Here is a 26,644-nt window from a genome sequence, read left to right as displayed (position 1 = left end):
TGGCCGCTGGCACCTCTGCTAAGCAAACTTAACGGAGCTGCATGGCAGTACGTGTGCCCTACTCAGTGCCCTCGAGTACTGCGCGACCCATCCAACGGTTGGTTGAGATCCAAACTGCTGTAGCACTGGAGAATACGAAAGGTCGTTTGGTCATTGTGTTAAGTAGCTGCGTCTGCGAGCTATACTTAGCTAGCTCGCCACCAGTTGAGCAGCAATGCTAACCAGCAGCGCCTGGCCATGATGAGTGACGGAAGACAGAGCGGCAGGATGAGTGACGACGAGTTCCACGGCGTGGTGGACACGATGGAGGCCGTGGCGAGCTACTGGGCCAGGGAGAAGAACAGGTTCGCGCTCGGCCATCTCGAGCGCAAGGTGTTCTCGTGGTCCGTTTGGGATATCTTCAACAGGGACCTGCTCAGGCACCAGGTCACGTCGATCAAACACCGCTTCATCGTTTTTTTTTGTTTGCCTGGCTGCTGACATGTTTCTTTTTATTCGAAAGATCTAGAATATTCCGACTGTATTAATAAGGAGTTAGATCGAGTTCTATAGGCGCACAAAACCCTTGCATGCATGAACAGACTGCTCAACGTGATCAAATTAAAGATTGTTATGTTATCCGCATGTCTCTCGCGGCTTTGATTTGATTTTCGTGCGATCTGCTTCCTTGCGCACTTGCAAGCCACATAACTAGTAGTGCTGTAGTCGCACATCTACTATATACATCATGCAGAACAATGTTGACATGCTGTAACTGTAATGTTGTAGTCCTACGTCTGGTGCGTCATATTACCCCTGAAGCCATGTATATCGCGGTTGCTTTTGGAGTTCTGGGTTTATATTATTCTGAAGTCTACTCGCCCCGTTCCAAAAAAGAATGCCATTTAGGTTTGGATTAAGTCAAACGTTCTAAGTTTAGCTGACTTTATAAAATATAGTATCAACATTTGTATCTCCAAAGATGTTTATTTTCTCGATCACACAAAAGATTTGCTCGTCTTTGTATCAAGGTAGAGAAAAAAAGTTTAATACAATACACCTTAACGGCATCCTAAGGGTCAGAAGAGTTGTACGGGATGCTCGGAACCTCCCTAGTGTACTGAAAGCTATGTTGATCTTCAAAGATGTTTATTATAAAAATATTTTCTATTATCTATTTAACGATAGTTATTATGGATAATAAATATTTGTATTTTTTATATAGTTGGTTAAAATTGGGATAGATTGACTTTTCGAAAAACAAGAACGCCATTTTTTATGGAGTAAATTGTTCATGTAGCCTTCCTTTTCCCCCCTTTCTGTTATCCTTGTTCTTTTCCTTTTTTTTTCCTTCTCATTGTGAAAATCTGATACCTATTGTATCTGGGACCAAGCTCAGCTGGAGATTGAACAATGCTGACAAGCCAAAGATTTAGCCTCTGTGCTTCACAATAAGCCTGCTAACGCGGCAGTAGCCGTTAGAACACAAGTGCTGTGAACAAGCGATTAATTAGCCAAAATGCTAACCTCAGGGGCCTAGGCCCATTCAGAGCCTACAGACGGCGGCCCAACCCAAAGGAAGCCAGCCCATCTCAACCCTCCCTGTCCTTGCGCACTGCGAGTCCTTCACTCCGCCGCTGCTACCGGCCTCGGCCGGCAACCGCAATGGAGGCGGCGCCGCCTTCGTGCCTGTTGGGGAACGAGCTTCAGACCGTTTACTGCTCCCATGGCTCTCTTCATCCGAACCCCTCCCTCTCTGGTTACTCCCTTCTCCTCTTCATTTCTTCAGATATGCTTTGGTTTTGTGTGTTGTTGAGGTCCTAAGCAAACAGGAATTAGGAACAGCTTCGGATCGAGTCTAGTGGGCTCAAGGCCCTTTTTGGAGAATTTTTTTTGAGTGTCCCTTTTTGGAGATTTATCTTGTGCTTCCTATGTTTTGTGTGTGATTGGTAGTTCAAAAATCCTGTTTCTTCGCCTAGTAGAGTTCTGAATATCTTTTGTTTCTCCGTTCATTGGGGTGATGGATTATGATCTGTTAACGAAGCTTTAGTTTCTGCTATTATTTAGATATGTTTTCATATGACCTGTCTCATTTTGCTAACACAAACTATCTATGGAAGTACGCAATCTCTTATTTATAATAAGGATGCTATTGCAATCTACAATTCTTTCAGATTCCAGTTCTAATAAAATTATAAATATATAAAGTGTCATTACCCTAGCGTACTAATGTTTCATCTATTCTCTGCTGGATTAACAATTTATTTTTTCTTACTTACCTGCTCGCTGATGCATGTTCTATTAATTATAGGCTATAGCATATATACCTTTGAAGTTTGCTGAGTTTTACCTGCATTGCATTGCTACCTTCTAATTAGATGTTGGCTGTACTTAATTTTACTTGTACTGAAGTGTTCGAGAAAAAAAAAATACTTGTACTGAAGAAATCTGATAATCACTGCAGGTCAAGAGGATACCAGATACTTTCGAGTCTTTTGCGAGTTACTTGAACTCCTTTGCCTACCCATTGATTGAAGAAGTGCATACTGATATCTTCTCTTCATTGGATGGTTATGCTCATTCGAGCTTCATAGAAGTAATCCAGATGGAAAAGCTTGACAACGAGAGGCCAATATTTGGTCTTGAGGTTGCAGAACCTGTGACGGATGAGAAGTCAAGGGAGGTTTATGAACCCACAGAGGGTGATATAATAGTCATGTCCTCGCAGAAACCGAAGGATGTGTCTGACTTAACACAAAATAAGGTGTCATATGTATTAGGTTCAGTTCTGAAAAGTGGAGACGACAAAATTCCACCTAATTGCTGCATTGTGCAATTGTCATCTGCCATCCCCATTGAGGCAGATCCTCAAACAAAAATACCAAAACGGCTTTTTTTTGTTGTTTTTCTCATAAATATGGAGACATACAATCGTATATGGAAATGCCTTCAAATGGGACCAAATGATGCCAATCTTATTGAGCTTCAGAACAAAAAGAGCACGGATCTTGTTGATATGGTGTGGCAGTACAAGAAAAGGGTATGCAATTGTGTTTCTCTTTGACAAGTTTTTCCCTCTATCAGCATTTATATAGACTTAGAATGTCATAATTCATGTCTTAATTGTTATGTTTCATCAAGTGGGCAGCATGCTAGATTTTTTATGAAAGATTATCATCAATGCTGCATTATACTTCCTCTAATTTTCTGGTATATTGCATTTGTGGACGATGATAACCATGCTTCTTTGCACGTCATGCATCAAGTATTACGTCCATTTCAAATATATGGCGTATTGGAAATAAAAAAAAGTCAAACATAGTAAATTTTGACTATCGGCTAGTTAAAATATACATAAGGTTAATGTGCATGTTCCATGTTTTGCATGTTGTTTTAGTAAGATAATGGTTTGTAGCACTTGATAATATATTGTAAGAGAAATTAATGGTCAAAGCATTGAAATACTTTCTTCACTTATAAAAAGAAATGGAGGGAGTATGTGACATTGCATTATCTTAATTGCATAGTCCCACTAAGCTCTTGCAACCTTCTGGCTTTCCATGAAGCATTTTCATCAATGTTACATTACTTATACTTTTTGGGGCATATTGGAACTTTTTTTACAATGATAACAGGTTATTTCTTTCCACAGTGAAGTGAGATAAACATCATGGTAGCTAACTTATTTATGTTTTTAAATAATTTTTTCATGAAGGCTGTAGAAGATGCTAGCTCATCATGTTTCCAGTTATCTCAAACCCTCCGTAATGAATCAATCGATGGCCTTGGCCTTGAGAAGTTCAATCTAAATGATTCACAGCTAAACGCTGTAGCGGACTGTGTTTTAGCAATTGATAATGACTCCTCTTCCTTAAAACTATTATGGGGCCCCCCTGGGACAGGTAAAACTAAAACCATCAGCACTATCTTGTGGGCCATGCTTGTTAAGGGCCGAAAGACACTTGCCTGTGCACCTACAAATACTGCTGTATTGGAGGTTGCAGCTCGAATTGTCAATCTTGTTGGGAAGCCATCAGATGGCAGCATCTGCTTCTTGAATGACATTGTTCTATATGGAAACAAGAAGAGGATGAAGATAGATGAAGGGAACGTCCTTTCTGCCGTATTTCTTGACTCTCGTGCCAAGCGCTTATTACCATGTTTCATGCCGAACACTGGCTGGAGGCATTGCTTGTGCTCACTCATAGATCTGCTTGAGAACTCAGCAACCAAGTACCAGTCATACATTCAGGATATTATTCAACAAGAGAGCCCCGTGAAGGATATAGATGAAGACACTTCTTGGCAAACATGTCATAGAAATGATAACTGTGAGCAGAATAGCAAGGAGTCTGAAGACAAGGATAATTACAGTGATGTTGTTTTAAAGAATAAGGATAATGACTGTGATGATGACGAATGTTATGACTCTGGAGATGTAGAGGAAACATTAATGGTACCATCTTTCAAGCATTATCTGAAGGATGATTACAACAAACTCTATGGTAATTTGTATGATTGTATTGATATACTATACAATGATCACCCAAGAAATCCAGAAACAGAAAGGAGCTTTCAGTGTATGCTGGAGGTGCTTGAACTGATCAAAATTCTTTATGCTCTGATAAATTGTGACTTTGATGATGGAGATATATGGTCAGACGAACTGCTTGCAAGCAAAATAGAAGACGAAGGGGACCCTGAGATCTGGCCAGAAAAACTGGCCAGTGTACAGATCAATTCATGCAATAAATTGAAGTTCAGTCTGGCAAGATCACTGTGTGTGCAAGAACTAAGATACCTTTGCACAAACTTGGAGCTTCCAAATTGTTACAGTGAACGATCTGTTCAACAATATGTTTTGGCAAGAACCAAATGCATCCTCTGTACAGTTTCTAGTTCATTTAGGTTGTATAATGTGCCTAAGGGAAATTCTTCCTCAGGTTTATGTGGGCTGCTTAAGAAACCTGAAAACATGAACCTTCTTGAGTTGCTGATTGTTGACGAGGCTGCACAGCTCAAAGAATGTGAAACCTTAATTCCGTTGCAGCTGCCTGGTATAAAGCAGGCTATTTTCATTGGAGACGAATATCAGCTTCCAGCTCTTGTGAAGAGCAAAGTAAGCTCCTTCAATTCAGTATTCTTATTTGGCATTTTATTCTTGGATCTAGAGTATTGACTTGTAATATGATTTTTGTAGATATCTGACAGTGCTAACTTTGGACGAAGTATTTTTGAGAGATTAAGTTCATTGGGCTACAGTAAACATCTTCTGAATGTCCAGTATAGGATGCATCCAGAAATAAGCAAGTTTCCAGTTGCCACGTTTTATGATGGCAAGATATCTGATGGCCCAAATGTCACTCATATGAACTATAACAAGAGGTTTTTGGCAGGAAAATGGTTTGGTCCATATTCATTTATAAATGTAGATAGCGGACATGAAACCACTGAAAAGAATGGCCGGAGCCTCAAAAACACAATAGAAGCTGCTGTCGTTGTGCGGATGGTGCAGAGATTGTTCAAAGGTGAAGTCTAAGCCACTATGAATATTGCTCTTTTAGTTGTAGTGTTGTAGTTCTTGCTATGATAATTATGATGTTCTTTGATTTAAATTCAGTCTCAAGAGTGAATATTAGGAGCCCAAGCTTATTTTTTCTGCTTTTTTATTAATTGCAGAGTCAGTTTCTACTGGAACCAAGCTATCTGTTGGTGTTGTTTCCCCGTACAATGCTCAAGTTAGAGCTATCCAGGAAAAGCTTGGGAAAACCTACAGTAGGTATGATGGTTTCTCAGTGAAAGTAAAATCTGTGGATGGTTTCCAAGGTGCAGAGGAAGATATCATTATCATATCAACAGTCAGGAGCAATGGAGCCGGTTCAGTTGGGTTTCTTTCAAACTTACAGAGGACAAATGTGGCTCTGACAAGGGCCAGGTAAGCTCCTTGCTTGCACCATGCATGGCCATCTTGTGCTAGTTCCTAATCTTAATTCTAAGAGTGCATGCATGATGAGGTAAAGATGTTCAAATATTTTTTCTTCTTTGTTCGCAGGTACTGTTTATGGATAGTGGGGAACGGGACAACTTTGTTCAGCAGCAGTTCTGTTTGGCAGAAGATTATCAAGGATGTGCAGGATAGAGGATGTTTTTTTGACGTCAGTGATGACAAAGATTTGTCAAATGCAGTAATAAAGGCCACAATTGAGCTAGATGATGCTGAGAATTCAGTGAAAATGGAATCGCTGCATATTAGCAGGCCCAGGTTTCAGGTACTTAAATTGCCCTCCTACATGTCTTGTGCTATGGTTATCAGATGAAAACTAAAGGTGTTCCATCTTCCATGCGCATAATTGTATTACCTGTCACATCAAATTTATTGACAAGAATATTAGTCAGCTGTCAGTATGTTAAGAGTTAAAGACTTTTGTTTGCGTGATTTGCAGAAAACAAGGCCAAAATATTGTCCATGAGAGGCCTGAATTTTCCAAGGTGCAAGAGCAATGTCTTTTGAATACATCATGTAGGTGTAATGGTTTTGCTATGCAGACCTGAGATGAGGCTCCATCTTGATGCTGTGTGGGAACTTGTGAAGCACAGTATTTTGTTTAGCAATGTTAGCTCTATGCACACTGGTTGCCCACAACCCCCTAATTGTAGTGGTTTGTTTGTTGGGAGTTTAATAGTTTTATCATTGTTCTGTTTGGAAACAACATTTGGTCATGTGAATGCAGTGTAACTGTGTAAGTCACTTGTTGTTTGGTTGGGTTGTAAGGTAAACTTCACTGGCAGATCTTGCTCTAAAACTAAAAGGAAATTGTAATCGGTGTTACATGCCATACACTGTTTAAGTTTTGTCAATTTTTAAAAAAAACTGGTGAAAATGAAGTTTGGCACAGTGCTGGTAAAAGCCAATTCTGTCGATGGCTTTCAAGGTTGTGAGGAAGACATAACCATTTACTCAACTGGAAAATGCAACAACCTTATGAAGCAGTGCTTCTATCTGGGCAGATCTAGTTTGCAATAGGAAGGATCAGTGGTGTTTCTTCATGAAATACGAGCATCATATCGACAAGGCTATCATCTTGCGTGCAGGGGCGTCAATGCCTAGTCTCCTTTTAAGAGTCACATATTGATAAGAAAATGACAGGAGGAAAAGAAGCTAAAGAGATCGGATCTAGGTTCCACTTGCCATCTTTTTCTTGTACGTTGCATTTAATTTTTTCAAAGCAACTTTTAGTCCTTGACAGCATCATGATAACTTAACCACTAAGAAGACACACTGCTGGCAGATTCTATACGACGACTTAGCTTGACCCCGGAGACTCCGCAAACTTTTTGTTGTTTTCGTCTAATATTTAATCGTTATTTGGTTTTTGGCCCGTGTTTGCTGTGTTAATTATTGCGTCGAATGCGGTGACTTGGGTGGTGTCAGTTTAGTTCCCTTCGAACCTCTTGGACTATCCGAGCTACTGATATATAGCAAGCAAAAGGCTTGTCGGCATAGCAAGCGAGGAACAAGACTTGACCATGTGTATATTGCCCGGCATGGTCATTGGGATTTGTTAGTACGAGAGCAGGTAAAGGTTACGATCACTTTGGTTTTTATTTGCCCAATCCTGGCCCCTGCTTTTTCTACCCGACCTAGCTAGCTCACTCTTCTCTTTTGACTAGTAATCATCAAGGCCGCGCGGTGTGCGGGCAGGCGTGCTGGTCCGTGGCCGCCACATTCTTGCGCGCTTGGCATTTTGGCAAGCTAGGCTGCTTCTACGCTGCCGTTGCGACGGCGCCGCGCCTCAGAGATGATCGGACGAGGACGGGGCAGCGGCGGCCGCGGTGGCGGCCGCATGTTCCAGAGGAAGGACGCCGGAGAGGAGTGGCCGAACCTCGTCGATGTGGTGCTGTCCTGGAACCTCAAGGATGTCATGAACGAGGACCTCTTCAAGGACAAGGTTGGTGCGAGTGCGACTCGTCACACACACACACACACACTTGATTTGCTTCTTTAGTTCTTTGCTGGTAGTGGTAGGCATCAAGGCCTGCGTCTGCGTGTTGTTCTCGTAAGGTCATCACTTCAGTATTAGACTAGGAGATACCTTGAGTGTTGGCTGTGGAATTTGACTATGATCGTTTCGGTTAAAATTAAAATGAATACTTTGATTGTTCACCAGTTCAAATTGCTCTCAACGCTAGGACACCAGTTCAAATTTCTAGAAACGCGAGATAGTTTGATCTTGTGGGGGTAAAAGATATGATGCCAGTTCTACAAGGAACCAACTAATCTTCGCTGATGTTTCCCTTACAGCACGATTCTTTAACATGGTATTTCAGTTGTTGAGTCCAACAAAGAGCTGTTCTATTTCTAAGTATGATTTGCAGCTGGTTGCTTAACACGGTGAGGCTTCGAATGCAGGTGAAGAAGATACCGTCCACATTCCCTCACCTCAAGAGCTACCTAGAATGCTACACCTCTCCATTGCTGGAGGAGCTGAGAGCTGAGATGTCGTCCAGCTTGGAATCCCTATCAACCGTGCCTTCTGTCAGGATATCACAGATTGAAGAAAAGAAAGACAGATACGAAATTTCTGTGGCTTCTGATTGCCAGGCTGCTAAGCCATGTAATCACCCTGAATGTTATGCTCCAAGTGTTGGTGATATAATTGTCTTGTCCGATGCGAAGCCGGGCCATATTTCTGATATTACTCGCAACGGAAGGCCATACCGAGTTGCCTTTGTCACAGATGGAGGGGATGAAGATGACGACTCACCACCGGCTAAGTACACGATCATAGCGTCAGGCAAAATCGATGCTGCTGATGGCGGATGTCAAGATGGTAAAAGTACCTCACTTTTTGCTGCTTGTCTCCTCAACATTGTGACATACATCCGAATTTGGCGTTGCCTTGACTATGAAGCAGCTGTACGAAGAAACCAAGGCCTTATACAGAAGATGGTACAATATCAGCCGGTAGGTTTACCCTTCATCCTACTTACATGAAGAATTCGTTATGATATCTTGTCTGTAGGATGATAGACTTGCATAGCACAGAGATCAAAGAACTGAGAAACTAGTGTTGAGCTTACTATATATATATATATATATATGTTTCCTTTTTATTGTTATAATATTTGATCATGGAAAGAAGAAAAAAAAATCTACTTTTAATGGACATTAAATCCAGCTATATTCACATCATAATACGAGTGGTTACTAAAAGATTTCCAGTGGCTATAATGACATGGGTAATTTGATTAGTTCCATCATCTGATCCCCACAGGTTCCAGATACTTGTCAGAAGAAAAGCACAGAGGATGCTGGTTCAATTGACAGCGTGGAGATATGGACCAAGTTGTCTACAATGGACCTTAACACTTCTCAGAATGATGCTGTCCTGAATTCTATTTCCAAAATGCATTGCAAGAGCAGCACGTTTACCCTTATCTGGGGTCCTCCTGGCACAGGAAAGACAAAAACAATCAGTGTGCTACTTTGGTTAATGAGAGAAATGAAACACGGTACACTCGTATGTGCACCAACAAACCTTGCCATTAAACAAGTTGCTTCACGTTTCTTGAAGGTGATCCAAGAGCATTCTGTTGATACAAGGTGCTTGGGAGATGTTCTATTGATTGGTAACAAACAGCGCATGTGCGTTGATGGTGACCTCAAAGAGATATATTTACATGACCGTGTAAGGAAGCTTCTTGGCTGCTTTGCACCATTGACTGGATGGAAACATCACCTATCTTCCCTGTCTGAATTTTTTGAGAATGGTTACTCACAATACCTCCAACATCTAGAAGACAATCAGGAAGGTGATACACCTTTTTTCTCTTACAGCAGAAAAAGATTTGCCAGTATTTATGTGGACCTGAGAAGATGTTTCAAAGAATTATTGTTACATGTCCCGAAATCTAGTATTCTCGAAGTGAATTACAACAATATCCTTTCACTTCTTGAAATGCTTGAAGAGTTCAACCGCATGTTTCAGTGGAAATATATTGGAGATGCAATTAAGGAAGTTTTCTTGTACATTAATGACGAACCTGATCATACAAACTCGAGTGTAATCACTCTTGGCAAAATGAGGATAAAATGCCTTGAGAAACTAAACACTCTGTTAAGTTGCTTGAAACTTCCTCTTATATCCTCAAAGCGTACCATTCGTGATTTCTGCATTGAAAGTGCTTCCATAATTTTTTGTACTGTATCAACTTCCACAAAAGTAATTACTAACAAAAAGCTTGAGTTGCTTGTGGTTGATGAGGCTGCCCAGTTGAAAGAATGTGAAACACTGATCCCTTTGCGCTTGTGGACCTTAAAGCATGCTGTTCTAATTGGTGATGAGTGCCAATTACCAGCAACAGTCAAAAGCAAGGTTGGTTCTTGATGTACTTTTTCATGCTTTTATCACAGCTATTGATCTGGTAACCATAGGATTTCCCATTTGTCTGTTAACATTTATATTGTGCCATTTAATTTCCGAGTTCATTTTAGGTTTGCACGGATGCATTATTTGGAAGAAGCCTTTTCGAAAGGTTGAGTTCACTTGGGCATGAAAAGCATCTACTTAATATGCAATACAGAATGCATCCATCCATTAGTATTTTCCCGAACAGTAACTTTTATGAAGGGAGGATCTCAGATGCCCCTAGTGTCATGGAAAAAGAACACGAAAGGATGTATCTTCCAAGTTCTATGTTTGGTCCTTACTCCTTTGTAAATATTGGAGATGGAAGGGAGGAACGTGATGAACTTGGTCATAGCAAAAGAAACTTTGTTGAAGTTGCTGTCATTGAAGAAATATTGTATCGTCTCCGAAGAGGCACGTGCTCTCTGTTCACAAGTTATTTAGTTATGCACATGACATTTCAAATTATGTTCTTTTTAAAAAGAAAAATATCTTCTAGCTTATTTTGCTTGTACCGAGGAACATGGATTGGTTTTCATATGTTTTTATGACCTACATGCTACTCCATATCGAAGGTTTAAAATTTATCCTAGATTATAAGGTATTTCAGATTGCTTAATGCCGTCCATACGTACTTGTTCTTTAAATTCCATCCATGTATAAATCCATGCATGTCTTTTAAACACTGTCTTTTCCAAAATGGCACATATAATTGGTAGCTGAAATCAATAACATACATGCCATGCATTTTTAAAATATACCTTGCAAGAAAGTTAAGCAAAATAGTCTGATTGGCTACCTTGTATTTTAGGACGGGGGAATACTAACCATGCGGGCTATGCAATTGCATTTCTAGTTCGCTTTTCAGCCCTAGTGAAGCTTAGAGTAGATAGAGATAGTAATAACTTAATATATACTCCCTCCATTCCAAAGTATGGGTCATTCTAACTTTTTTGAAAAGTCAAAACATCTCAAGTTTGACTAAAATTATAGAGAAAATTAAAATGGTTTACAACATCAAATAGGTATATTATGAAAATATAATTAATAAAGAATCTAATGATATTTATTTCATATCATAAATTTTATTATTTTATTATATAAATTTGATCAAATTTAAAAAAATTTTGACTCTCCACGAGAGTTGGAGTGACTTGTAATTTGAGATGGAGGGAGTAGTACATCTCTATTATATACCTAGCATGTTTACTCCAATTTGTATTTAAGCTTTTTATATTATTACGGTGGAGCTATCTATAGTTGTAATCTACTTGAAATTGGAGTTTTGAAGGGTTGTAGGAGCAACAAAATAAAAAGCAAATAGGATATTCTGCCACCTAATTTACTTTGCCTCTTCTGGGTTATTATAATTAATAATGCTATAAAATGTCTAACATACATCCATTGACATAGGAACTTACTTCTTTCATAATTTCTTTATACGATATATATCAGTGTGCATGCTCCTAATATCTCTCCTTTTGCCAGCTTGCTTTAAAACTCAAAAGAAAGTTACAGTTGGTGTCATATGCCCATACACTGCTCAAGTTGTAGCAATCGAAGGAAAAATAGGGAAAATAAAGTTCGGCCCATTACAAGTAAAAATTAATTCCGTTGATGGCTTTCAAGGTGGTGAAGAAGACATCATCATTTTATCAACTGTGAGGTCAAACTCGGGTGGAATGGTAGGTTTTCTTTCAAACACACAGCGGGCAAATGTGTGTTTGACACGAGCAAGGTATCTTCTTCCGTATTACTGACTATTAACGTGGAGTTTCTTGTTCCATGCTCAATCTTATCTTTCTTTGATCTTCACGGCACATAACTTACGTTTGAATAATACTTTATTACAGACATTGCCTTTGGATCCTAGGAAATGCAACGACTTTATCAAGCAGTGGATCTATTTGGGCTGATCTGGTTCGTGATGCAAAGGATCGGCAGTGTTTCTTCAATGCCAGTAGCGACACTGCTATCTCTCGCGTGATTGCTAAGCAAAGGAGGGATCTCAACAGAGTTAATGTTAAAAAGGACATAGATATCTCAAGTTCCGAAAACTGCAGGGTTTGGGTATTCTCTCTTTTCACTGCTGCTTATTATCAGAATTAGTTTTTTTTCTATTTAATTTGCTATGACCGCTTTCTAATTTGATGCATCATTATTGTGCTTACCTTATATTTTAGCGAGAAAGATGCATCAATATTGTGCTTACCTTACATTTCAATAACTCATAAATTTGATTTTCATTCAGGTCGAAATGCAATCCTCAAGTGACCTGAATGAACAGGGCACTTCTTCGACGAGTGTTTCACATTACGCTGGGAGCCCTTCAAGTGACATCGTTCTTCTTTCTGAATTACAGCGTCAAAGCAGTAAAAAAGAGGATGTTGAGGATATAACTGTTATACCCACCATTCCAAATAAAGAGGATGATAAGGATATCATTGCTATGCCCGTTATTCCAGATAAAGAGGATGCCGTTGATGGGATCCCTATCCTCGCCATTCCTCGCGCCATGTTGTGTAATCTAGTTACACGGTGTGTGCATTTTTTCCGACCTTAATCCTTTATCACCGTGTCTTTTTGCTACTAAATTTGTACCATGGTAAGTTTCTCAGTAACATGGTCGGTTGTTTGAATTTGTAATATGGTTCTGAATAAATGAAAATGCTAAGGTGGGCCTTTTTTAGCGTCCTTGACTGCTGAGAAAAAAAGGCTACTAGTACATGCATTCTTGTTTGACTGTTTTTGAAACACACAATGGAAAAAAACTGTGGCGCAATTATTCACTATGTGGTCAAAATGTGTATGAAGACTAAATTTCATACATCATATATAACACAACAACTATGTAAATAGGTGCCGATTGGTCCAACATCTTGCAATGAGCCTAACTTGGTGCAACAACTTGATGGTTTGGTTCGTATAGGATCCAAACATGCCTTGAGTGGTGTATTTGGACTTGCTGGCCGCCGTCCACATTGAGGACGGTATAGGGCTCGTATTCGCTTCCAAAACAGTTTTGCAGGTTTATATCCTTATTAAGAGTAAGTATAGTAAGAGGCTATAAATTGGCTAAATACTGAGTTGAAGAGATAAGAGAAGAGAGAGAGGAAAAGCGGACTACAAGCTTACAACTAACTTAAGCACAAGAACTAAAGAATTTTATGAAAGAGATATGTAAACCATGTGTTAAAAAAGAACTAACTATTATATAATTGGGCCGAGAGAAGGCTGTAAGAAAACCTTATAATTGGTTATTAGGGCACTCCCAATGCAGAAACCATTGTGGTTTCTATAGACATTAATTGCAGTGTCACCTAAGCATTTTGCTGATGTGGTAATGTAGTTATGGAAGAGAGAGAGTAAAAATCATAGAAACTGGGTCTAAGTTAGGGCACTCACAATGCAAGACTCTATCACAGAGTCCAAGACAATTAATTACATAATATTTATGGTATTTTGCTGATATGGCAGCATATTTATTGAAGAAAGAGGTAGAAAAAATAAGACTCCAAGTCTTATTTAGACTCTAAGTACACATTGTTCGAGGTAATAAATAACTTTAGACTCCATGATAGAGTCTGCATTGTGAGTGCCCTAAATAAGACTTGGAGTCTTATTTTTTCTACCTCTTTCTTCAATAAATACGGCGCCACATCAGCAAAATATCATAAATAATATGTAATTAATTGTCTTGGATTCTGTGATAGAGTCTTGCATTGGGAGTGCCCTTAGAAACCATGTCTACATAAAATCCAAGACATGAAATGATATGATTGGCTAAGAATAGAGAGAAAATGAATATAATTGAATATAAAAATATTTTATAGAAACTATCTATTGGAATTAGTTTCTATATCTATAAAAATCGTAGTTTCGAGTACTCTTAGAGCAGTCGTATAGCCAAGCGTGTCAGCAGTTTTGCCAATCCGAAGGAGACAGAAAACATGGCGCGAGACTGCTTGGCGCTGCAGAAGGTGACTAGCTGATCACATATTCCCATGCAAAAAAACTGCTGCCTGATTAGCGCGTGTGAGAGGGAGGGTAGGAAAGAGAGCATGAAATAGATGAATGGTGGGACCATTTAAGTGCTAAAAATTAGATATTAAATTTTTTGTAGACAAGTTGTTGTATGGTTTGGCTAGTAGGACTTGTCTTATAGCCAAACACTTATCTCAACTACTCCCTCCATTTTAAATTATAAATCATTCCAAGAATTTTGAAGAGTCAAAGTATTTTCAAGTTTGACCAAAGTTATAGAAAGAAATACTAAGATTTGTAACATAAAGTGAGAATACTATAAAAATATAATTAAGGAAGAATCTAATGATACTTAGTTGGTATCATAATATTTATTATTTTATCATATAAATTTGGTCAAACTTTAATTACTTTGACTCTTCAAGATTTTTAGAATGACTTATAGTTTAGAATGGAAAGAGTATTGAACTTGCTCTTATTAAACTCATGATGACAACAATCATTAAGGGCACTCACAATGCAGACTCTATCATAAAGTCTAAAGTTATTTATTACCTCGAACAATGTGGACTTAGAGTCGAAATAAGACTTGTAGTCTTATTTTTTCTACTTTTTTCTTCAATAAATATGCTACCACATCAGTAAAATAATATAAATAATATGTTATTAATTTTCTTAGACTCTTGCATTGTGAATGCCAATAATACTAGCGCTTACGGTGCAGGACAATCAATGCGGCCCAAGAATGCGAGAATCCATCCAACGGCCCAGCTCTCCTCCAGGACAATCAATGTGGCTCAAGAATGCCAAGAGCCGCATGCATATGCTCACGACGATGCGGAAAGCCGCGTGCACGCGGGGCTACAAAAGCGCGTCCGTAGAGTGGCTGGCCATTTGGACTGTTCAGCTGCCTGTCTGCCTCCCTGAACAGTGAAGGAAGATGAACCGCCTGAGGGACAAGGAAGAGAGCAGTGTGAGCAGTGACAGGGACAAGTACAGGGTGATCAGAGTGGTGGACAAGATGGAAGCCGTGGCGAGCTACTGGGCCTTGAACAAGGACCGGTTTGCTCCTAGCTCTCTGGAGAAGAAGGTGTTCTCCTGGTCCATTCAGGATATCTTCAACAGGGACCTACTCAGGCATCAGGTAATATGTGTTCGATCGATCTACTAGTGATTTTTACAGCTCAATAAAGGTCACGAGAAAAAAAGTGTTTTTTTTGTTCCACCTGGTTGCTTTCATGTTCTTCACTTTTTTTTATTAAAAGGTAAAATCATGTTCTTCAAGCGGATGGTATAACGCGGTGTGTCGACGCATTAGTTTCCCGTCAAGATCCTTCTGTACAACAAACCAAATTGATCCTTTTGTGGTTTTCTTCTGTGGCCCTCCCTGATGAGAAAGCCAAATTAATTACTTGTACAAATTCAAAAGATTTTATAAAAAATAAATACTTTTTTACTTTTTTAGGAAGATTATTTATATTTTATAAAAAACAAATACTTTTTTACTTTCTTCAGTTCTAATGGATAGTTGTCAACTAAATTTATTGTGTCTTCTTAGTCAGCTGACTTTTTCTTGTGTTCTTCTGGCCGTTTTGGTTTTATTTTAGGAGCTTTCTTTAGTTTGTGTGCTGGCCTACGGATAAACTTTATAATAATTAGCCTGATTCTATTTGTTGATAGATGAAATCGAATATAAACTATCCTTTATTAAAAAACAAATACCTTTCTTGGAGTGGAAATACTTTTTTTACTACTCCCTCCGTCTCAAATTATAAGTCATTTCCAAAATCTTGGAGAGTCAAAGTTTTTTAAGTTTGATCAAATTTATGTAACAAAATAATAACATTTTTGGTGCCAACCAAGTATCATTAGATTCTTTGTTAGTTATATTTTCATAGTGTTCCTATTTTATGACATAAATCTTTATATTTCTCTCTATATTTTTGGTCAAACTTGAAAATGTTTTTGACTCTACAAGATTTTTGAAATGTTATAATTTGGAACGAAAAGGAGTAGTTATGGCCCAACCAATCGAGCCCTACAAACGGGCCAGGACTAAGGCCCATCTCGACGTCACGACCTCCTCAATCCTCTGCACTTTCCACATCGAGTCCTGCTCCGCCGCTGCTGGCGGCTGTCCAGTCGGCGACCGGAGGGCGGAGGTCCAACCCATCGATGTGTCCGGCAGATGACAGCGTGCGTGGCTATACCCACAACAGAGGCCACGCCGCCCCAGTGTTTTCCCAGAGGCAGGAAGGCCGGCGTTGGAGTTGGCCCTCACCGTTGCTGCTGCTCATTCCATCCAAGTGGGTTTATTGCATTGTGGATTACTGGGTTTACCTAAATAGGATCAGCTTCGGATAGAATCTTCATGACCCTTTTGCTTCTCATCATGTGTCGTGTGATTAATTACCGTATAATCTGTCTTGTTGCACTCTAAATTGCACGAGTTTGCGATCAATCATAGACATTACTAAAGTATTTCATCTATTATTCAACCGATCAATTAGTGTTCCATCTAGACTTTGTTAATTATCGCATTCTCTAAAGATTGCTGAGTTTGCTTGTATTGCTCACTTCACACCTGGTGTTGGGCTGGGTTTGCTTAACACTTACTTTTTGCAGGTCAAGCGGATACCAGACACATTTGTGTCATTTGAAAGTTATCTGGATTCATTTGCTGGCCCACTGATTGAAGAAGTACATGCTGATATTTTCTCATCACTGGATGGTTATGCACAGGCAAACTTTACACAAATAATCAAGATGGAGAAGCTTGATGGCAAAAAATTTGAGAATCCAGTATTCAGTTTTCAGATTGCAGAGCCCGTGAAGGATGAGAAGTCAAGGGAGACATATGAACCCACAGAATGTGATATAATAGTCCTGTCCCCACAAAAACCAAAGCATGTGTCTGATCTGACACAGAACAAGTCATCATATGTGTTAGGTTTGGTTCTCAAAAGTGGAGAAGAAGATGATTTCCCGCTTAATTGTTGCATTGTTCAATTGTCATCTGCCACTCCCATTGAGGTAGATGCGGAAATGAAAACTCCTAAAGGACCACTGTTTGCTGTGTATATTATGAATATGACGACATACAATCGTATGTGGAAATGCCTTCATCTGGTAGAAAATGACGCTAATTCTCTTGGGCTTCGGAACAAAAAGAGTACTGAGCTTGTCGATAAGGTGTGGCAATACAACCCAAAGGTATGTATGTCAATCACATGCAAAATAAGTCATATGTCTTTGTCTTATTTTGCATCTTGTTTTCTGTTGTAACAGTTTTTGTATGATAGTTTGGAAATTAGAACATAAAAAAAATGCTTTTCTTAGATTATCATGCCTGTCGGCATTTCCAAGATGGATTTTGCTCAGCATTATATACTTTTGCTAGTATTTCCATCATACAAAAACTGTTAGTACCCACAATTGTACTGTGTATCTGACATGGGACAACCTCCTTATGTTATTTATTATAATACGATAGTATGTATAAAATAGTCATCAAGACAGCTGACTTGTTTTGACTATTTATCCATGAAGGCAGTGGAAGATGGTAGCTCCTCATGCTCCCAGTTATCTCAAGTTGCCCATAGATCAACTGATGGCCTTGGCCTTGAGAAGTTCAATCTCAATGATTCACAACTAAATGCAGTAGCAGACTGTGTCTCATCCATGGATGACCACTCTTCTTCCATAAAGCTATTATGGGGCCCCCCTGGGACTGGTAAAACAAAAACTATCAGCACTATCTTGTGGGCGATGCTGATAAAGGACCGAAAGACACTTGCCTGTGCACCTACCAATACCGCTGTGCTGGAGGTTGCGGCTCGAATTGTCAAGCTTGTTGGCAAATCTGCTGATGGCAGCCTCTGCTTCCTAAACGACATTATTCTGTTTGGAAACAGAAATAATATGAAGGTGGATGACGAAAGTGATCTTTCATCAGTATTTCTTGACTCTCGTGCTGAGCGCTTATTGCCGTGTTTTGTGCCGAACTCAGGCTGGAGGCATTGCCTGTGCTCACTTATAGATCTTATTGAGAATCAGGTGACCATGTACCAGTTGTACAGTGAGGGTAAAACTCTAAGCCAATATTTGAAGGATGAGTACAACAAACATTCTAGGAAGTTACGTGGTTGCATTGAGATACTGTACAATGATCATCCTAGAAATGCAGAAACAGGACGGAGCTTTCAATGTATGTCGGAGGTGCTTGAATTGATCAATATTATCCATGATTTGATAAATGATGATAAGGATGATGGCCATGATATATGGTCAGATGAACTACTGGAAATAAAGATAGAAGACAATGGGGACCCTTTGCTCTGGCCTGAGCAACTAGCCTGCATACAGAATACTTCATGCAAGAAATTGAAGTTTAGGCTGGCAAGATCTTTGTGTGTGCAAGAATTAAGTTATCTCCGCACAAATTTGGAGCTTCCGAATTGTTATAATACAAGAGCTGTTCAGCAATACCTACTGCTAAGAGCTAAATGCATTCTCTGTACTGTTTCAAGCTCGTTCAGGTTGTACAATGTCCCTATGGGTGACACAAATTCTCTGGAGCTGCTGATTGTCGATGAGGCTGCACAGCTCAAAGAGTGTGAGACCTTAATCCCTTTGCAGCTACCTGGCATAAGGCAAGCACTTCTGATTGGGGATGAATACCAACTTCCCGCCTTTGTGAAAAGCACTGTAAGCTCCTTCAAAAAATTATTCGTATTTTCTGATTGGCACTGCTGCATTTGACTTATAATGCTATTATTTTGTAGATATCTGAAAGTGCTAGCTTCGGGAGAAGTGTTTTTCAGAGGCTAAGTTCTTTGGGCTTCAGTAAGCACCTTCTTAATGTACAGTACCGGATGCATCCTGATATAAGCAATTTTCCAGTTGCTACATTTTACGATGGGAAGGTATCTGATGGCCCCAATGTCAGTCATAAGGACTATAACAAGAGGTTTCTAAGTGGAAATTTGTTTGGACCATATTCATTTATCAATGTAGAAGGTGGACATGAAACAACTGAGAAGCATGGTCGAAGCCTGAAAAACACAATAGAAGTTGCTGCAGTTGTGCGGATGGTGCAAAGATTGTTCAAAGGTTAGGTTTGCCACACTGAACAGTGTTATTTACTACAGAAATTACTATTTTCTTTGATGCACACTAAATCTGAAGTCTGAATAAATGATAGGTTATGCTTAACTGTATCTAATGCTACCCCCCTCTCAATTATTTGCAGAGGCAGTTTCCAAAGGAAGCAAGGTGTCTGTTGGTGTTGTATCCCCATACAATGCTCAAGTTAGAGCTATCCAGGAAAAGCTTGGAAAATCATATACTATGTATAATGGTTTCTCTGTGAATGTAAAATCTGTGGATGGTTTCCAAGGTGCAGAGGAAGATATCATTATCATATCAACAGTAAGGAGCAATGGAGCTGGTGCAGTTGGCTTTCTCACAAACTTACAGAGGACTAACGTGGCTCTGACAAGGGCAAAGTAAGTTTATTGCATATATTTGGTGCTAGTCCTGTTATTTTGTGGCTTAAAACTGGACTCTGGAGAATGCATGCACAATGAGAAAACATATCATTAGTTTCTTCCTTTTACGCAGGCATTGCTTATGGATAGTGGGTAACGGGACAACTTTGTCCAGCAACAATACTGTTTGGCAGAAGATGATCAAGAATGCGCGTGATCGAGGACTCTTCTTTGACGTCAATGATGACAAAGATTTGTCAAATGCAGTAGCCAAAGCTGTTATTGAGCTCGATGATGCTGAGAATTCAGTGAATATGGAATCAATGCATATAAGTAGGCCGAGGTTCCAGGTATTTCAAATTGCCCTCAAATCTCAGTCTTGCAGTGAGATTAAAACTAAAGATGACGAATTTGGCCACCAGAAATTGTTTTTTTAATTATTTTTTTACAAAGAACATGAGACATTAATATTTTTTTGGTTTATAATTTGCAGAAAACCAGGCTAAAATACCGTCCATGAGAGATCTGGAGCTCCAAGGTGCAATATCTTCTGCATGCTACTTGGATTTGTTATACGGACTAAGATGAATTTTCATTTATGATGTGTGGGAAGCACAATACTTTGTTGGAGCTTGATGAGCATGTTTGTCCAAACCCTTAATAGACTGTCGGTCTTTATCATAGTCAATGTAATTGTATGGTATGGTATGGTATGGTATGGTATGGTATGGTACTGTATGACCAGGTTACTTGGTTGGATCCTGATGGTAATCTTAACATCGCACAGTAATTTAGTTGGGCTGGGTTGCAATAGAATCCGCTATGTTTCTTCGTGAATGGTAGTAATGACAAGTCTAGATAACATGTGCAGTGCAGGGATGTAGTTGCCATGGTAATCTTATCCTTATGGCTGTGCAACTGCTCGTAATCTCCTTTTAAAATTCACCGAACTACAGACGCAAAGCTAAAAAAGATTCGATCTAGATTCTACTCGCATCTTTTTATCGTACGTTGCATTTTTGGAATTCTACTTTTAGTCCTTGACTCAATTTGATAGTAGTGTGATAACTTAGCCACTAAGAAGACTCTGCTGGTAGACTGTCAACGACGACTTGGCCTGACCCAGTGACTTTTGTCAATTTCATTTCTCTTTTTTTTCGAGAACATGCGTGGCATGTATTTCATTAAGTAGAGAATAAGAGTTGTAGAACAACTTTGGAGCCGGTAATCCTAGGATTACCCCAAGCTCCAACATACCACACCAAAGCAACAGCAAAAACACAAATTACAAACAACAAACTTGCACTAGGGGGGGACACCGGAGTCACAGGGCGAGGACCTTCTGCAACGGCCTGTAACCGGCTGCCACCCAAAGGGACGCCTCCTCGAGAATGGCCTGAAGAAGAGCCGCCGGCTGCCTAGAAGAACGGTCAAAAGTCCTCGCATTTCTCTCCTTCCAGAGGCTCCAGCAGACAAGGAAGAACAAGGAATCAAAGCCTCGACGAATTTGCTTGGGAAGACGCTTTCTTGATTCAATCCACCATGACATGACATCCTGATTCTGGACGACAGAGACCTGCTGCAGACGCAGTCTACCAAGGCAGGCAGCCCATACCTCTCGGCTAAAGACGCAGCCTAAGATGATATGGTCCGTCGTTTCCGCCAATTGGTCACACATGATGCACAGATTATCTTTCTGGAGGCCATGGCGCCACCTTTCTGTCTGCCGTCCTGCACTTCTTGTGTAAGACAAGCCAAAAGAACAGCTTAACACGCGGAGGCACTGAGGTTTTCCAAATCTGAGTTGCTCCCAAGGGTCTAGAGCAGCCGATGAACATAGCGCCATATGCTGAAGCTGCCGAGTATTGTTGTGAGGCAGTAAGCTTCCAAATGAAAGTATCAGGTGTCCCCGGCGAGAGGTGGACCTGCTCCAGGCGACGGCAGAGGCAGATGAAATCTGTCAGCAACCTCATCGTGCGAGCTCCAGAGATGTGATTTACCCAGGAGTGGTTGTTGAGCGCTTCAGAGACGGTGACCCCCCACTTCCGCTTTGGTACTGCCTCAAATACTGCCGGCGCGATTAAACGGATGCAGGAGCCCTGCAGCCAGCTGTCCGTCCAGAAGAAAGTGGCCTCACCGTTCCCCAGGATAGAGGCCGTAGCAGCTGCGAAGAAAGCGGCCGTGTCTCCTTTGCCCGGGTCACGCAGGCTAGACCAGGAACGCTGCTGATCAACCCGACGCTAATCTCAGAGCAAGCCCTGTTCGTCGAAGGTCAGTTACCCCAAGGCCACCAAGGTCGCGCGGCCTACAGCAGATAGTCCATGCCACCTTGCAACGCCCCCCCGACACGGACGTTGTCCCAGACCAGATAAAACTGCAACGAAGCTTGTCGATACTCTCAATTGCAGAAGCTGAGAGACAAAGCGCTATTGACATGTGCACTGGAATCGCTGAAAGTGTGCTTCGAACCAATGCCATTCTGCATGCAATGTTTAGCAAATTCCCTTTCCAAAGCGGCAGCCTAGAAGCTACAGCATCAATCAAAGCTTGCTCATCACACTTCTTCAGCCTAAAGATGGACAGTGGAATGCCTAAATAGCGGCTTGGGAAGTTCTGACATGATCTCATCCATTCGATCAGTGATTAGTGGTTAGAATTAAGCAGTTACTCCTTTACTAGTTAGTGTAGCAAAAGGGGCCTATTCATTCATGAGGAGGCACCTGTTTAACACATCATTTCACATGTATAAATACTTTTATGAGAAATGAAATTGACAGTCTTCCAATCATTTGTTCACTAACATTTCATATTACTAACTCGGCTAGTTTTTGTAAATAGATTTGACCCAGACACTTTGACCCAGACACAAACGACGACTTAGGCAAACTAGTAGTATGAAAGTGGATCGTTTGATTCTCATAATTTAATCGTTAGATTTTTTTTTAAAAAAATGCCACTATTATTCACCTGTTTGATTTTCATAGAAACATTTTGGATTCCGATTCTCCTAGAAAACGCTTTGGGCGTTGAATCCAAATTACTTTTATGAAATCGTTTGACTGTTAGGTTGCTGATTCTAATTTTTGAATAAATATTTTTTATTAAAAGCATATAAATAAAGTATGCTTAAAAATGTTTATTTTTGTGGGCGAAGAAAACTTAAATACAACCAACTTTTGCTTGCACTTAAAAACATTTTACTAAAATAATGTTTACTAGGACAAAGTGGAGGCAAGAAATCGAGCGAAACCACTTCTACATCCTTTGATCCAGACTTTTCCTGATAAATGCTTCGGGCGATGAATCCAAATAACTTCATGAAGGTTAATTCTAATTCCCAAAAAAACATGAAAATAAGAATATATTTAAAAAATCATTTTTTGGGTGAAGAAAATTTAAATACAACCAATTTTAGCTTGTTGCACTTAAAAATGATTTACTGAAAAAGTGCTAGTACTGAGGGGATCCAGTGAAACCACCTCTCCATCGTTTTGCAGTTGCATCTATGAATATAGAAACGATTCTCCTAGTGAATCACTATTATACCCGAGCAAATTTAGCCTGACCCGACCCGTGGGCTCGGTCTGAGCCTGATAGTTTTAGCCCACCCATGAACCTTATTGGACAGGGACTAGGCACAGATCTTGTTGCCAAAAAAATTTTCTTGGCCAGAATCTGGCTTGAAATACTATTTTTAGCCATTTTACACTATAAAATGCATGGGCAGCCCGCCCAGCCCTGGATCCAGCCTGAAAAATGAGGCCCGACTTGCTCAGTAGGATCGTTATGGGTGGGACTTTTTTGGCCTAAAATAACCAGGTCTTTTTAGCCTGGCCCAAACTAGGACCGGCCCGTAAAATGCTCAGATATAGAGGATGTTTGGTTGCTAGCCATAATCTACCACAACTAATTTTAGGCAAATATGGCAAGCCACAAAAAGTGTGGCTAGCAAATTGGTTGCCACACTTTGCCATGCCTAAAGGAATCTTGCCACACTTTTTAACTCTATGACATGTGGAGCCCAAAAGAATCATGTCTAAACTTAGTTGTCAACCAAACACTTGCCAACTTAGTCAAACTTGTCTAAGGTAAAGTGTGGCAAACTGTGGCTAGCAACCAAACAGCCCCATAATCACTACTTTCTTCATACTCACAAAAGAAGTCATTTAGAACAGCGACACGGTCTTCAAAACCTATCTTTGACTCCTCGTTTTTATAAAAATATTTATCAGAAGTCGTATATGTATATTTTTATGAAAATACTTTTCAAGACAAATCTATTCATATGGTTTTCACATTTCCAAGCTCAACAACTTAAAAGTTATTCTTGATTTGTATTCTTAAGTTTGACCCAAATCTTTTCTAAAATGACTTCCTTTGTGATGCGGAGGGAGTATGCATCAAACTGTTTAGCAGTGATTCTACTGCTATCTCATTCTTATTGTTAGGACGTGTTGATCCATTTTTTTTTGGATTTTGACACTGTAGCACTTCGTTTGTATTTGGCAAACAATGTTCAATCATGGACTAACAAGGCTTAAAAGATTTGTCTCGCAAATTACATGCAAACTGTACAATTAGTTATTTTTTATCTATATTTAATGCTCTGCCGCAAGATTCGATGTGATGGAGAATGATGTAAACTTTTGAAATTTTGAATTAATCTGATAGCTTTAAAGCTAGCACAGGCAATTACTCTTACTCGCGTGTCTCCATGGCCATGGGGAAGTGGGACAGTTTTTTGAGGGAGACGAAGGAGCCACGTCCCATTAATGGCTTCTTTGCCTCGTCCACCATTTAAGCTGCATCCTTTGTATCTCGACTCCAGACTCTCCAGTTGCCCCTGTAGCTTGTTCCTCCAGGTGAACGAAATGCCATTTCTGAAAAAAGAGAGGAGCAAGAAAAAAAAGAAGAGTGATGGCGAGCACAAGGCTAGTGGCTGTAAGATGCAGAGAAGGAAAGTGGATGGAATAGAGTGCGTGATGAAGTATTTGGCAAAGGTGATGAAAGTTGACAAGAAGCTCGGCAGGTTTGATCTCAGCTATCTAGAGAATCACGTGTTGTCTTGGTCTGTCGATGACGTCTTCAACAGGGACCTCTTCCGAGAGAAGGTAATTCTTGATAGTCTTGTGCGTCCTCTTCTTTGTGTGTGGGGTGGGTTTGTTGTGTGTGTGTGTGGGTGTGTGGTGGTGGTGGTTGTGTGTGTGTGTGGGGGGGGGGGGGGGGGGGGCTTCTTGTTAACAACATCTAATTAGTTAGTTTAAATATATCACCTGTATTGATTCTTTATAGTACTAATTAGTACTAACACCTTACAAATCGTGGATATTTGTTAGGTTAAGAGAATCCCAGAGACATTTGCATCATCGAAGAGTTATTTCGGCTCATTTTCCTACCCATTGATTGAAGAAGTGCATGCCGATTTTTTCTCATCGTTGGATGGTTGTGGTCATCAGAGCTTTATACAAGTAACCCAAATGGAGAAGCTGCATGTAGCTGATGACAAAATATTCTTGTGCTTTAAGGTTGCTAGGCCGGTCGAGGACGAGAGATCCAGGGAAATTTATGAACCCAGCGAGGATGATATATTAGTTTTGTCCTCGCGAAAGCCTAAACAAGTGTCTGATTTGACTCGAAATGTGAAATCTTATATCTTAGCTAAAATTGTTAAGGGAGGTGAGGATGATGATGATTTGCCACCTGACTGCTTCATTGCCAGACTGTCATCTGAACTTACTGTCGAAGCTGATCCTGTAACAAGAATACCAAAGGAACAATTGTTTGCAGTAGTTCTGGTAAACATGAAGACATACAACCGCATTTGGACTTGTCTTGACATGGGAAAAAATCGTCAGAAGGAAGTACCTCCTGAAACAAATGAGAATCAAAATGTGTCACATGTGACTGACACTGTTGATATAGTATGGCAGTACAAGTCAAAGGTATACTCTTTCTCTCTTAGTCATGTGATGGACTCATTGATATAGTATGGCATCCACAAATTCTCGATGCGCGGTAGGTTCTATGAATAGCACCTGTATTAATTTCAGATAGTGAGTGAGTTTCAGTAAAATGGAATGTGCTTGCGCTCTAGCATTTATATGTTTGCTAAACTATATGTATAGCAGTGAAAATACGACTTTCAGTATGAATGTAGGATGTAGACAATTTGTTCATTTACCATTAAAAAACTAAGTATACATTGTGTATAGTGAGTGTTCTTTTTTATGAAACAAAAGGGGTTGTGTATATGCTTTTCAGCAGCTGTTTCCTTAAACTGTACATAAAAACTTTCTTTTTACTCCCTTAATTGAGAGGCAGAGCTCCTGCCATTCATTTCAAAAAAGGGGTTGTGTATAGTGATTTTTTGAACCCCATGATATTTGCATTTGAAACATGGAGGAGAATTTTCATTATGTATGTGAAATTGGAAGTTGGACTGTATTGAGTTTCGAACAAACTTGTAGTCATATCTAAAATTATACAAAAGAAATTTCTTTTGTTTGCTTCAAAAAGAAAATGTTATTCCTGATGACTGACCTGTTGCTGTATCTTTATGAAGGCGGTGAAATGGGATATGTTGAAAAACTCCCAAGCATCTCGGTGCTTCCCAGATCGATCTATTGATGGTCTCGGCCTTGAGAACTTTAGGCTTAACACGTCACAACTGAATGCTGTTGCAGATTGTGTTCCAGTAACAGGAAAGTTCTCTTCTTCCGTTAAACTAATATGGGGACCCCCTGGAACAGGTAAAACTAAAACTATTGGCTCTCTACTCTGGGC

General features: G+C 39.9%; 3 protein-coding genes across 5 annotated transcripts; all 3 read left to right on the top strand.

Annotated features, from left to right (window-relative positions):
* On the top strand, positions 212 to 6,815 carry LOC8057693. 2 transcript variants are annotated; one of them, XM_002448348.2, is made up of 7 exons: positions 212 to 426; positions 2,444 to 3,019; positions 3,695 to 5,098; positions 5,180 to 5,507; positions 5,659 to 5,914; positions 6,032 to 6,248; positions 6,423 to 6,815. In XM_002448348.2, exons 1-7 carry the CDS (start codon positions 238 to 240, stop codon positions 6,447 to 6,449), a joined length of 2,997 nt encoding a protein of 998 aa, XP_002448393.2. In that variant the 5' UTR covers positions 212 to 237; the 3' UTR covers positions 6,450 to 6,815. The 2 variants fall into 2 exon arrangements, with proteins under 2 accessions (XP_002448393.2, XP_021318632.1); XM_021462957.1 differs by lacking the exon at positions 212 to 426 and adding an exon at positions 1,585 to 1,738 and having other exon boundaries at positions 6,423 to 6,806.
* On the top strand, positions 7,348 to 13,115 carry LOC8057692 (uncharacterized ATP-dependent helicase C29A10.10c). Of its 2 annotated transcripts, none has more exons than XM_021462958.1 (8): positions 7,348 to 7,556; positions 7,651 to 7,928; positions 8,390 to 8,944; positions 9,255 to 10,355; positions 10,475 to 10,802; positions 11,877 to 12,126; positions 12,242 to 12,458; positions 12,640 to 13,115. In XM_021462958.1, the coding sequence occupies exons 2-8, from the start codon at positions 7,779 to 7,781 to the stop codon at positions 12,949 to 12,951; spliced, it is 2,913 nt and encodes a 970-aa protein (XP_021318633.1). In that variant the 5' UTR covers positions 7,348 to 7,556; positions 7,651 to 7,778; the 3' UTR covers positions 12,952 to 13,115. The 2 variants fall into 2 exon arrangements, with proteins under 2 accessions (XP_021318633.1, XP_021318634.1); XM_021462959.1 differs by having other exon boundaries at positions 7,662 to 7,928; positions 12,640 to 13,082.
* LOC8057691 (helicase sen1) lies at positions 16,455 to 20,740 on the top strand. The gene is made up of 7 exons (XM_021462558.1): positions 16,455 to 16,678; positions 16,998 to 17,585; positions 17,922 to 19,079; positions 19,157 to 19,484; positions 19,624 to 19,879; positions 19,995 to 20,211; positions 20,355 to 20,740. Exons 2-7 carry the CDS (start codon positions 17,139 to 17,141, stop codon positions 20,379 to 20,381), a joined length of 2,433 nt encoding a protein of 810 aa, XP_021318233.1. The 5' UTR covers positions 16,455 to 16,678; positions 16,998 to 17,138; the 3' UTR covers positions 20,382 to 20,740.

The sequence above is a fragment of the Sorghum bicolor genome, chromosome 6, assembly GCF_000003195.3.
Source record: "Sorghum bicolor cultivar BTx623 chromosome 6, Sorghum_bicolor_NCBIv3, whole genome shotgun sequence".
Classification (NCBI taxonomy): domain Eukaryota; kingdom Viridiplantae; phylum Streptophyta; class Magnoliopsida; order Poales; family Poaceae; genus Sorghum; species Sorghum bicolor.
This window is presented reverse-complemented; position numbering and strand designations above follow the sequence as displayed.